This window comes from Coffea arabica, chromosome 3c, assembly GCF_036785885.1.
Source record: "Coffea arabica cultivar ET-39 chromosome 3c, Coffea Arabica ET-39 HiFi, whole genome shotgun sequence".
In the NCBI taxonomy this organism is placed as follows: domain Eukaryota; kingdom Viridiplantae; phylum Streptophyta; class Magnoliopsida; order Gentianales; family Rubiaceae; genus Coffea; species Coffea arabica.
The window spans coordinates 11,770,630-11,783,749 of record NC_092314.1 but is presented as its reverse complement, the minus strand read 5'-3'; the positions used below and the strand labels follow the sequence as shown (position 1 = coordinate 11,783,749).

The 13,120-nt window shown below is 32.2% G+C and overlaps 1 protein-coding gene across 3 annotated transcripts; it reads right to left on the bottom strand.

Annotated features, from left to right (window-relative positions):
• Positions 1-5,550: 5,550 nt before the first annotated feature.
• LOC113734649 (putative late blight resistance protein homolog R1A-3) lies at positions 5,551-9,667 on the bottom strand. Of its 3 annotated transcripts, XM_072082249.1 has the most exons (3): positions 8,106-9,667; positions 6,049-7,997; positions 5,551-5,864 (listed from the first exon to the last, which is right to left on the bottom strand). In XM_072082249.1, exons 1-2 carry the CDS (start codon positions 9,548-9,550, stop codon positions 6,074-6,076), a joined length of 3,369 nt encoding a protein of 1,122 aa, XP_071938350.1. In that variant the 5' UTR covers positions 9,551-9,667; the 3' UTR covers positions 5,551-5,864; positions 6,049-6,073. The 3 variants fall into 3 exon arrangements, with proteins under 3 accessions (XP_071938350.1, XP_027117068.1, XP_027117069.1); XM_027261267.2 differs by having other exon boundaries at positions 5,551-5,942; positions 6,049-9,667; XM_027261268.2 differs by having other exon boundaries at positions 6,049-9,667.
• Between the last annotated feature and the right edge of the window lie 3,453 nt (positions 9,668-13,120).

The window sequence follows — 13,120 nt, the reverse complement described above, 5'->3', positions numbered from 1 at the left end:
TCAAATGTATTATGGAGACAGGTGGAAGATACAGAATCGTATGCATACAACTAAGTGACCTAAAAACTTTTGGTAATTGTAGGAGTACATGACATTTGTGAAATGCATTTGCTTTGGCCATTGAGATCAATTGTAATGACTTTAGAAATAAAAGTGAAAGAAAAGGTGAGTAGAATTAGTAGAAGGCAATAGTCATGGAAAGAGCAAAGTAAATAGATGACTGTACCACAATAGGGTTTTGTCCGATTTTCAGTTATACAAAAATATAAGTGATATGATGTATAGTAAATTGTAGAACAAGCGTAAAACATTTTTAAATTCCATCGATGAATTAATTAAAGCTCCTACATTTTGTAATAAGTGCATTGCATTTAGCATAGACACGTGTAAATGAGTTAGGGGGGAACGATGCGTTGGGTGGTACGCGAAGAGAAAAAAATATATATATACATATAGGTAAAATTGAGTGTATAAATTTTGTAGGTAGTAATGTAGAAATGACTAAGGGTGTGTTTGGATTGCTTGTTTCCGTCGGAAAATATTATCGTTTTTCGTGATCACATTTTCCTATCACATTTTGTTCTCATATATATCAAATCGCTATAGTAATTTTTCCATGAAAAATGATGAAAAATGCAATCCAAACACACCCTTAGTTTGTGATTTGCAACTAAGTGAATGGTTAATGTTCAGAACTTGACACATAGAGACACCCAACTTTAACTGCTTAGCTTTTAAATTAGGCCTCGCGTGTCCTCTTTGCCAGGCACGAGGTCGGTGGCTGCCACTCCAAAACCCTTTTCCACCACAAGCGATGACACATTGGACAGAACACGGCGTGTCCATTATTATTTTTGACACGCACCGTTCCCACCGTAAAGGGATCATAGGGCCTGTTTGGAACCTGAGTTTTTTGGGAGTTTGTCTAAAACTTTACTGTAGTGTACTGTAGAAGTTTTTGAAAAAATTTTGTAGAAATTTTTGTAAGGTGAAAAACTTTTTTGTAGAAGTTTTTGAAATGTTACTGTAGACGTTTTTTGGATTATTTTTTAGAGGTATTTTTAAAACATATTTTTGAATATTTTATAATTTATAATTTTTATATTTTTAAACATTTATGCATTTATAATACATTTATAAATATTTAGAAATAAATATATTTATATATTTATATAAAAATATATAAATGTATTATATTATATGTAATACGTAATATAAATATATTTATAAATTTATAAATGTATAATTAATATAAATGTATAAATTATAAATGAATATTATATAAATGTATAAATTATAATTTATAAATGTATATGATGATTATGTATAAATGTATTAATATAATTAATATAACTATATAAATGTATTAATATTATGTATAAATGTATAATTAATATTGTTTAAATATTTATATGCATTTATGCATTTATAATACATTTATAAATATTTATAAATAAATATATTTAAATATTTATATAAAAATATATAAATGTATTATATTATATATATAACATAATATACATATATTTATAAATGTATAAATGTATATATTATAAATGAATATTATATAAATGTATAAATTATAATTTATAAATATATATGATGATTATGTATAACTGTATTAATATAATTAATATAAATGTATAAATGTATTAATATTATGTATAAATGTATAATTAATATTGTTTATAATTTATAATTTTTATTGTTTAAATATTTATATATATTTATGCATTTATAATACATTTATAAATAAATATATTTATATAGTTATATAAAAATATATAAATGTATTATATTATATATATTGCATAATATAAATATATTTACAAATGTAATAATTGTATATTATTATAAATGAATATTATATAAATATATAAATTAATATATTATAAATATATAATATTATGTATAAATGTATTAATATAATTAATATAAATGTATAAATGTATTAGTATTATGTATAAATATATAATTAATATTGTGTGTTAATATTATGTATAAATGTATTATGTTATACATAATACATAATATAATTGTATATAAATATACATAAATATATATACATAAATGTGTAATATATATAATATGTATTATATATATTAAATATATAATATATAATATTTATATAAATGTATAATTACATATTTATATTAATATTAATTTATATGGTATATAATATTTATATAAATATGTAAAAATATATTTTAAATAAAATAAAATATTTATAATATGTTTAAATAAATATATAATATTATAAATATTTAATATATATAATAAATTTTTGAGGGTGAGGGACTAAAAAATTAAAAAAAAATTTTTGAGGTTACCGGCGGTGCCGGAATAGGTGATCGGCATCGGGAGAGGTGGTGGAGGCGGTGTCTGGCGTGGTGGGTTGGGTGAGGGAGGAAGAAAAGTTTTTGAGAAATTTTTTGTGTATAGATTTTTGAACTGTTTAGGTAAAAAACTTTGAAAAGTTTTTTGGGTTCCTGTAGCAAAAGTTGTTAAAAAACTAGTAGCTAAAAAACTTGGTAAAAAACTAGGGTGCCAAACAGGCCCATATTGTCAAAAGCGTATGGCATAATCAAAGCTTTGAAAGGAAGACTCGTGAAAAGATTCTACATTGACGACTATTATGTCAACAAATGTTATGTCACTGATTACATACATCCATGAAATTATAAAATTATCAGTATTTTTGTAATGAAAAAATGACTATAATATTGAGATGAATAAGTATCAATATCTTTGTGATCAATAATATTTTTGATCACACACAGCCTAAGCATCAATATTTTTGTGATCAATGATGCACTTTTCACATGTAAATATATATTAATATTAGATGTGTCAAAATGGGTGATTTGGACGGATTTCTATTTAGTAATAAATATAATTGGATCAACCCATTTATACCTATTTAATAAATATATATTGGTATACTCAATTACCAATTTATGACTCATTTGAAATTCCATTTATTATTATTATTTTTTATTTTTCGCATGTTGTTTGACAAGAAAGAACTGTATTTTATTGTTATTAGATTCGTAGGAAATTCAAATTTATTTTCTTAATACTTACTAAAATTTGAGTTTAAATGTATATTTATTTTTAAATGGGTATAAATTGGTGAGTCGAGTCAATCCACTATCCACCAATGAAATGGATTTAATTAGGTACTCTCTTAGACCTATTTAAAGTTACTGAGCGGATTTTGGCGGGTTATTAGTGGGCGGATTTGGACAGGTTAATATAATTGGGTTGTGATTGATACTTCTAATTAACATGTGTATATGAAATTATGAATTATGAATATCTATTTATTGGACAAACTGCATACAATCCTGGACTTGAAGTGATGTGGTGTTTTTTTTCCTCTTTTTTAAATCTGATTTTAGAACACCAAATAGATCAATCCAAACCATAAAAAGGATACAAGAAAGAATGAGGGGATGGCTGGTGAGGGATTAGTGTTGTCCGGATCTATGCTTTGAAGAATGACCCATGGCCGCCGGCTGCTGATGATAGATGAAAACAATTTATGAAAAAACAAAAACACAAAAACAAAAATTTTTTGTTTTTGAGAAGGTTGAAAACCTTAGTTCCTAATAGGGTGGGATCTAATCAACAGCCCTTTGGGCTGTTAGTCACCATTAAAGACTTTAAACCATGGTGGGATGGGAGGTTAAGGTTCAAACTTTGCCTCTCATCACCATGCCACTATATGTAGTTTCTTCAAAATCCATACGGGTATATAGTGCACTTGGTAAATCTGATAGTGGTTCAGTCTTCATCAATGTTCTAATTAGTCCAGTTGGACCTCCCCTCCCCCTAAAATAAGCTAGAACAGGAGTCGAAATACGTGTGGAATAGATGTTATCGATTGACCAAAAAAAAAAAAAAAAAAGGGGTGCGAGCTAATCGACATATCCAATCCATGTTGTGGACTATAAAGCTTGGTAGACCTACAATCACAAGACTGTCATAATGGTCGGAACTGACCCATTGAAAAAATTGGGTGACCAAAGAATCTAGAAAACAAATTTCTACTACTCCTCTCCATCCGACCCATTATTAGTTTCATGTTTTCACTTTTTTGATAAGTCAAAAGAAGATCTAAGATCAAAATAAAGTAGGAGAATTTGTTACCCTCTAGATTTGCCATTTGAAAAGTACCTTCTCTAATTGTGAATGCACATTTATGAAATCAAATATCTTAAATTTGAAGGCTACTTGTTTAAATTCATCTGATGTTATCTTAAATTTATGCATATTGATTACATGTTTGCATGAAAAAGTTGAATTCTCGAAAAAATGGCTCTAATATTAGGATAAATATCTTTGTGATGAACGGTGCACTATTTACATATCAATGTATATTGACATATATGTGTGAAAAAATCCCAGTTTAGTTCACCAATGAGTTTTCCAATCTGTCTTTAACTTCCAAGTTGATTCTTGGCACTTCCATAGCTTCCAATGATGCAATTTTCAGGCAAAAACCAGGCAGAGAGGAAAGAGTGGACAATTTTAATAGACACCTAAGTCTTGGTTAGACTTTCGGACTTGGATGATGTATGCCCAAAGGTAAGCAAATTCCTGTTTCTTTTCTAACGTTGTTATCATATTGGGTGCTTAATTTTCCAAAAGTAATTTTTTTTTTTTTTGGGTAAGCTCTATCACTCCGAAAGAAATTATGACATGCTTGCGAAATATAAAAGTTCAAAGGGAAAAATGAAACAACGACGACAACTGCAACATCAAATGTTAGAGAAGAGACTAAATAGTTTGACAAACAATGAATAATTTCTTTTATATATATAGCAGCTAAACTAAATAGCGTACCAGCTTTTGTTGTAGATCCAAATTAACTTGCAACAACAGTTGAAGAAAACGCTATTGATTTCAGCTCATTGCAGTCAATACTTTGTTGTCCCTTTTCTTTTCTTTTCTTTTTTTTTTATAATTCAGTTACCTTTTCTTTTTGAAAAAAAACATATGCATAGAAAATGAGAATTATGAACCTTTTTCAGGGCAGATTACTCTTTACCCCCATGTGATTTAGTGTTTTTATACATAATTCCCCTATAGTTTCAAAAGCTATCATAACTTTCTCATGGTTTGGATCAAAGTGTCAAAGTGACAAAATTTGCAATTCATAACGAAATCACCTAAAATGTCAAAATATACTCCTATATAAAGTTGAAAATTATTTATTAACCACAAGAAGGGTTATGTGTATATTTTGAAAATCATAGGGGGATTTTATGATAAAGCATTAAATTATAAGAGAATTATATGATAAAATATAAACCCATACAGAGTTAGTATGTCATGTATATTATGTTTGTATATTTTGATCACGTCAACCATTTTAATTTTTAAATAAAGGTAATTTCAACATTTTAATAGGTTTCGTTACTAATGATAATTTCTGACACTTTAATCCAAATCATGAGGAGGTTATATATAACTTTTGAAACCACAGGGGGTTATGTACAAAAACACTAAATCATAGGAGGATAAAATGTAATTTGTCCAAAAAAATGAAAAAATATAACAGAGTTTCTTGCCAGTCAAAAACCAATCTTTTTGTGGCAGTACCTTCGTACATTATCCCTATTTTCCAAGTCCCAATGCAGCAAATTCATACATGTTTGAAAAGAATTAGCACACAACCATAACTAAATTCAGCAAAATGAAATTACACAAAATACGCCAACAGCAAATTATGTGAATAACCCCTATGCTATCGTGCAGATTGATAAAATGGTGCACGATGTACGAATCTCATTCATTGTTTCCACCATATCTTGATAAGAAAAGAGCCATCGATCCTTTCCAACTTTTACCTCCATCTTCTACAATAGCACCAAAGAAAGTCAGACCACACGGATGACCAATTACAATCTCAAGAGGAAAAACTAGCGTAGCACTCCCTGATGATATCATTAAGGAAAAATAGAGCAATAATTAGTTGTTTGTTCATCAATTTCAATGTGCTTGTGCATGCGCTACAGGCAACTGAAGTACAAAAAAAATTACCTGATATTGCACCAGCTGATGCCCTTCAATATTTTTTATAAATGATCTTCAGATTCTCATTTCCATTATTTTTCTGCTCTTCTTCAATTTCCCATACTAAAGATTTGACACCATCTCCGCAAAAATTCACCGCAATTGTTTCAAGAGTAGATATAACCCCTAAACAAGCAGGCATCATTTCCAAATTAGGAATTCCGCGGAGTTTTAATTGCTGAAGGCACGGGAAGTAATCATCACTGTCAGGGTCTGCCTCTGTCCACTCCACAATCCATGCATGTTCCAAAGTCAAGACCCTGAGTTTAGGGAATCCTCCTTCCATCAGCTCCCATTTTTGGCCCTCCATTGACTGGGCTCTTAATTTGAGGACTTCAAGATTGGGTAGTTGTTCGATCAATGACATTTTTCTACCAGGAAGACCCAGATTGATAAGACACAACTTCCTCAAATTCATGGGAAAAGAAAGCTCAACATGTTCCCGTGAACCTAAGAAGTAGTCGTCCCTTAAGGTGAGTGACTCTAGGCATTCTAGTCGACTCATGTTGCAGCATACTCTGTTTTGGTCCCCCAACTGGAAAATTTTAAGTCGGCGAACGTTGGGAATCCTTCTCAATATGTTCTCTCCCTCTTCATCAAGATCAAGATGCAGAGTAGAGAGTGTGTCTAAATTGGGTAAAATAGAGAGGTTTTCAACAACGTTGTTGTTGGAAGGCAGATGAATGACGACGCCACCCCTCAAACATACATGCCTCAAATTCTTCATGTTCCAGATGCTATCTGGCAATGATACCGTCACACCAGAAACGAGACAAAAGGTTTCCAAATGTGAGAGCTTGGCTATAGATGGCGGAATGAATTTCATGTACCAAGCAGTAAGGGCTAAGTACCTCAAACAAAGAAGTGATTCGACTTCAGTTGGAAGCTCCTTCAGCCATAGGTTAATGTTCCCTAAATTCAAAACTTTAAGATGTTTGTAGATGCAAAAAAGGAAGGAGATATTAAGCAACCGACGCCCATATCCTGGAGTAGCCTCGAAGAATAGCAGAGTACCTAAATGTGGACAAAATAGCTTTGACTTTATAAAATCCTCTCCATTGGAGCGAATGGACAACCGAGGTAGGTTGGGAGGCTCAATAAAGGTAGAAAGCTCATCATATCCTCGCAGGACCTGAAGAAAATTCTTTTCTTTTGCCTCGGCCTTACAAAACTCAAATATCAAATCATGAATGTAACAAGTTTTGACTCCACCAATGGATCCGCTTTTACTTACCATAACTAAGTTTCGACCAATAAGGTCCATCAGATATTCTTCTGCAATGACCTCTGATCTCTTTCCTTCAATTTTTTCCACAAACCCTTCTGCAATCCAGAGACGCATCAAATTCTTGGCACCAATTTTTTCATCTTCTTGAAATGCTGCAAAATACAGCAGGCATGCCTTCAAGTGATATGGTAAATGCTCATAACTGAGCTCCAATGACTTCTTCCACTGGTCTGTACCAGACACCGTGGTCGAAGTAAAACTTTCAGCAAACTTTTTCCAAACCAAAATATCATGATCTATAGTTGCTAGAATTCCAGCTACAACAACAACTGCAAATGGTAATCCCCTGCACTTTTTGGCAATCTCCATCATGAATCCATGCAATGCTTTAGGACAATCTTCTTCTCCAAACACCTTCTTCTGCAGTAGTTCAAAACTTTCTTTCTCACTGAGTGGGTGAAGATAGTGAGGTTCTCCACCATATTGAACCTCTGAAGCTACATTAGAAAATCGACTCGTAAAGATGATTCTACTTCCATTCTTGTCATTGGGGAATGCAATTCTCAGCTCATTCCATACCTCAATGTCCCAGACATCATCAAAAACAACAAGATACCGATTCTTCAATAGCCTTTGATAGAGCTTTTCAAGCAACGCATGTTCATCCAGATTTTGAAACTCATCCTTCCTAGAATGTTTGCCATCAGAGCACAAAATTTGAAGCAACGCATTTTTCATGTTAAATTCTTGAGAAACAGTATACCAAAGACGAATGTGGAAGTTACAGATTACTGACCTATCATTGTAAACTTTTTTGGCTAAAGTTGTCTTACCAAGGCCAGCCATTCCCACAATGGGAACAATTTCCACCTGTTTTGATCCGCTTACAAGTCGGTCAATTACTTTTGCTGCCTCATCATCAAGACCAACAATGACTTCATGGGCTATTGGCATTTTACCTTTTGATAGCATGCGGCTGGAAGTCCTGCTAACTTCTGGTGAGCTTAAGCTATGAGAGGAATTAGGAAGACTCTCTATAGTACTTGAGCCACTGATCTGATCCTTAAAATGCTTGATATGGATGTTGGTATTAGCCAGCATATCATAACAGCCAAGGGCATCTGTGGACTCTGAGAAGCTAACTTCTCCTTCTTTCACTCTGTTTAGAGAAGGCGAGCAAATTATAATGCCTGCCTCACTAAGAAGAGCACCAATTTTTTCGTTTTGTTCATCCATTTTCTTCTGATGCTCCCTTAAAATGCTTCTCAAGAATCTCAGTCCGGCATAGAGTATTCCCATTTCATCTTTCATAGAATCCATAAAGCTACAGCTGCAGCATAACAGCTCCCAGAGACAACCTATAAGAGAATCATTGAAGTTGTTCAATATCTGCTTATCCTGCACCCTTGGTGTACGTAATGATGCTGGGCAGTATGAAGCTCTAAGTACTTCCATATAAGTCTCGTAGACATGAAAATCAACAGCCCTGATCTTCTGTTGTTGTTCATATATCATGGAGAAGAACTTAGGATTGTGCATTTCGTCAGCATCATCCCAATAAGAACACATGTAACAGAGGCGTGCCGCGTTCAAAGCCACCACTTCGAAGTGCGCCAATAGCAAGGCAGGAATATCTGCAGTTCCTCGCATTTTGGCAAAGGGAATGAAGCTTTTCAAGAATGTCAGCTTTGCTTCAAGGGCTTGGACTTGAGCACTCAAAGCAGGAGAAGTATACGATTCACTAATTTTCCGATCCATATAGTAATTTGTCAAATCTGCTAGATTTTGGAGGATGAGGTCTATGAATTCCAACAGCTCATCATCTGTCATACAAGAATTTGACCTGCTGCTTGCCAAAGCAAAGTAAATTTGGATGATTTTTTGGATGATTTCTTGCTTCAGTGATTTGATCTGTTTCTCAATTTCGGGGAACACTCCATGATTAACAGTATAATAGTCATTTTTGTCCGTTTCTAATCTAAGGGAAAGAGAGTACTGAAAGTCCTCCTCATATTTGTGAAAGGTATCTTCAATGCAAGATAAGAAAGATGGAAGACTCACCTTCTTCACAACATTGTCAGATTCCAAGTACAAATCATTGCTTTGGCTCCACTTTCTTGCACACATAAGAAATGTTTTGAGAAATTTCATGTGTTTGATTGCATCACGAACATAGTCAGGAACATCCCGGTCTACATCAAGTAAGACACGATATATGCTGCAAGTGGAGGCCATCTCCATCTCTTATGCAGGGAATTTCCTCAGTTTCACTCTCAAATTTTAAGGGAGAAACAAATCTCACTAACTGCAGAGCTAGCAAAGTATTTCTTTCCTGAAAATTACTACTTCTTTGCTTTTCTTATTTGTTTCTGGTGAGTGGGTGAAGAAGAGTATTGAGATTATCAAGGTGGACCCACATAGTGATAATCAATTACTCAACTATGGTTGGGTTAAATTGGCTTCACCCAAAATCCCAAATTTATCTTGAACTAATTACAAATGGAAATTGATAAAATTAAGTTGACAATCTGTCATCATCAACATTTTAATAGGGAAATTGGATACAGAAAAATGCATTCTTGAAACATGTTCTGTTGGTTCATTTCGGTAACCAATGTTATATTAATTGGAGTTGTCAACATGGATGGCCTATTTTAAAACTCTAAAAAATTCAAAAAATCTCATCCTCAAATGCATGCTTGTCTACTCTTATGCAAGGAGTTTCCTCAATATCACTCTCAAATATTAGTATAGAATAAGGAGAAATAAATCTCACCTTCTCCAGGGCCAGCAAGTCTTTCTTTCCTCAAATTTACGTTCCTTTTATTTTATTGTGTTTTATTATTATTATTATTATTATTATTTTTGGTGGGATAGTGAAGAAGAGAAATCAGACACTCAATTGTTTAACAAACAAGAAACAGAATATCAGCAAAGTAAAGAGAAAATGCTGGAATTATCATAAAGTCAACTTTATGTTTAGAAAAATAAAAAATTTTCATTGGCAACTTTATTATTTTTCTACTATTTCATACTCGTGTTGTAGTTGAGAAGGCCTACTCTGGTATGGTCCATTGGCAAAGGGTGCCTACACCTATACTACAGAAGCACAAAAATTTAACCATAGCAGCTCAATTCAGACTTGTTTTACTTTAATCTTTACTTGATTGTTTCTTAAAAAAAATTTAACCATTGTTGCTCCACATAGTCCCATCATATTATTACATGCATAAATTCTGTGAAGTAACTAGTTTCCTTTTAGTTAATATGGAAAAAGTAAAATGACTTTAGAGGTTTTAGTTTAATGACTTTAGAGGGCTTCTTTTAAAATTGTGGAAGCAGAGAATTTGGGATTTCTGCAATTACTAGTGTCAATTATATCATAAAATATATGCATTACCATAATAAATGTAAACGCTAAGATAATAAATATAAACAGGAAAATGATAACGTGCAAAATTAATGTTACCAGCGTGCATTAATGTTACCAATATACAATGGTCAAAGAAAATGATTGGATTAAAGAAGAGGAAATTTCTACTAATTAGTTGTAATACTTCTTACAAGAGTCAAGACTTAAATCTAAACTAATTATTTGTACAAATTTATCTTCTTGCATAATAAACATATTTTTTAATCATATTTTTATTTCACATATACCATATCAAAAGAGTGATATAATTTTATTTTATTTTTTGTAAATTATTCTAAATAATCTCATATCCAAACACAAGTATATGCCCATTTCAGTGTTACATGAGGCCATTGGAAATCAATTCAAGTGTTCTCACTAGTCTTTCTTCCACATTCGGGGGGCAATGTTTTAGATGGGAGAAGATTTTATTCACAATGCGTAACCGATCTCTGGCCTTGTGATTCTAACTTGCTCCATTTTTTATATGTGAGCAACTATATTCAGGTTTTTGGGACCTGAACAATTTTGGGCTAATTGATATATGTCGCAAGAACATTTTCATATTCTCTTGTGGTTAAATTTAATAGTGGTATACACAGCTAATGAATTGATAAGGCTTTTATAGTGTTGTATTTATCTTTTAGGTAGAACTACAAAAGAATCTCGTAAGCCAGCTTTCTAGCAGCGAAACTGCCTCAATATTGGTTGGCTGAGCTCAAGCAGTTTGATCAAAGTATCAAATCAAGTAGTTTGATTAAGAAAATACTCTTAAACCTCATGATATGGAGGCATATTTTTAACATTAGTACTAATCGTCTATTTTAAATTCCTTCAAAAAAAATATTATAATTAATACTCCCTCCGTCTCATATATTTAGTCATGTTTGGGGATATGTGCTTTTTATGCATAGTGCATTCCACCAAAAAAATTTTCTTTTGCTCCACTTTTGCCTTTAATCATGTGTTGGTCAAAGTAAAAAGTTGAAAACAATCCCATTATATTTGTCTTTATACATTATTAATGAAGGGCATAAGGGAAATTTTAGAGTATAAAATAGTTAGAAATATCAAAATTTGGAACAGCCAAAAAAGAAAAGTATGACACTTTCAATGGGACGAAGGGAGTATGACACTTTTCATTGTTCTTTTTCTTTTTGTTGAAAATTCAAGCATTGTTGTTCAATAAGCATGCTACAAAAATAAATCTTATGAGATAGCTAGTTCTTATTTTCAAAATAAAATAGTAAAATGACTTCAATCCCTAATTACATTTCATGGGCCGAGCGTCCTTCCCGTCTAATCGCTTTGTAATCCGAACCAGTTCTATTGGTTCGACAAAAAAATTAAATTATAACTGTGTCCCGGAGGTACCGGACTTAGTACCTAAGTTAAAAAAGAAATCATAGTTTTAATTGAGAATTAGAAAATAGTTAAATGTCTAAAAGACTTTATTTAAATGTAATTCATTACTTGTTAAGAAAGATCACATTACCATCAATACTTGCATATTTAAGGTAAATTTTTTTTAAAATATCACTTATTCTCAACAACAAAAGCTAAATATATTATATAATTAGCAAGTTAACACTTTTATATTGTTGAAATAGTAAAGTATGTCATCTCAAATATAAATATTTGATGAAAGATGATTAGATATTCCTCTATTAATTTTACTTTTAATGGACAAAATTATAAGTATACCCTTGTATATGAATTGGGTTGGGTATCTGCGATTTTCAAAGCCTTTGAATTGTGAGAGGACGTGCTCACTTGTCAATCTGATCTACTACCTGAACTACATAATAAAATTTGCGGTTCAGATCGGATCAATGTTTACTATTTTTTTGGATTTATCCGATCAAAATAAACAACCTATGTTACATAAACTTGCAAATCCTTATTATTGAGGACCAGGTTAACTAGTATCAACATTAATTGGGTAATCATGATTTCTAGATCCAAATCTTGTCTTCCGTTTCTCACTTCCTTCTTGTAAAGTTTAGAGTCCTCTCACTCAATTAAAAAATTTTTAAAGAATTTTAGAGCGTTCAGCATGTAATTGGCATCAAAATGGACCCACGCGACGTTAGACGGATATGGGGCAGGTCCTTCTGAGGACCGCTCCTGAACGGTCCCCTCACAAGACCGAACGTGAGGCGAGAAATGGTCCAAGTCAGCAAGCCTTCAGGTGAGACCAAAATGACGACGTTCTATTAATTTAGAAGGGAAAAAAAAATCTAAAATCGTATCTGGTAACGGCAAGTTATGGAACGGCAGCAACGTTGGTAAGCGTCCTCCCGCCCAAAATGAAAGGTTGAAAATGAAGGTTCCCACTTAGACCCTCTCCCAAACCCACGAAGCAGTTGCCACTATTCGAAATTCATAACTGTCAAAAA

What these genes read in the sequence shown, in the direction of transcription:
- LOC113734649 (XM_027261267.2), bottom strand. Translation starts at nt 9,550, where the DNA reads ATGGAGATGGCCTCCACTTGCAGCATATATCGTGTCTTACTTGATGTA.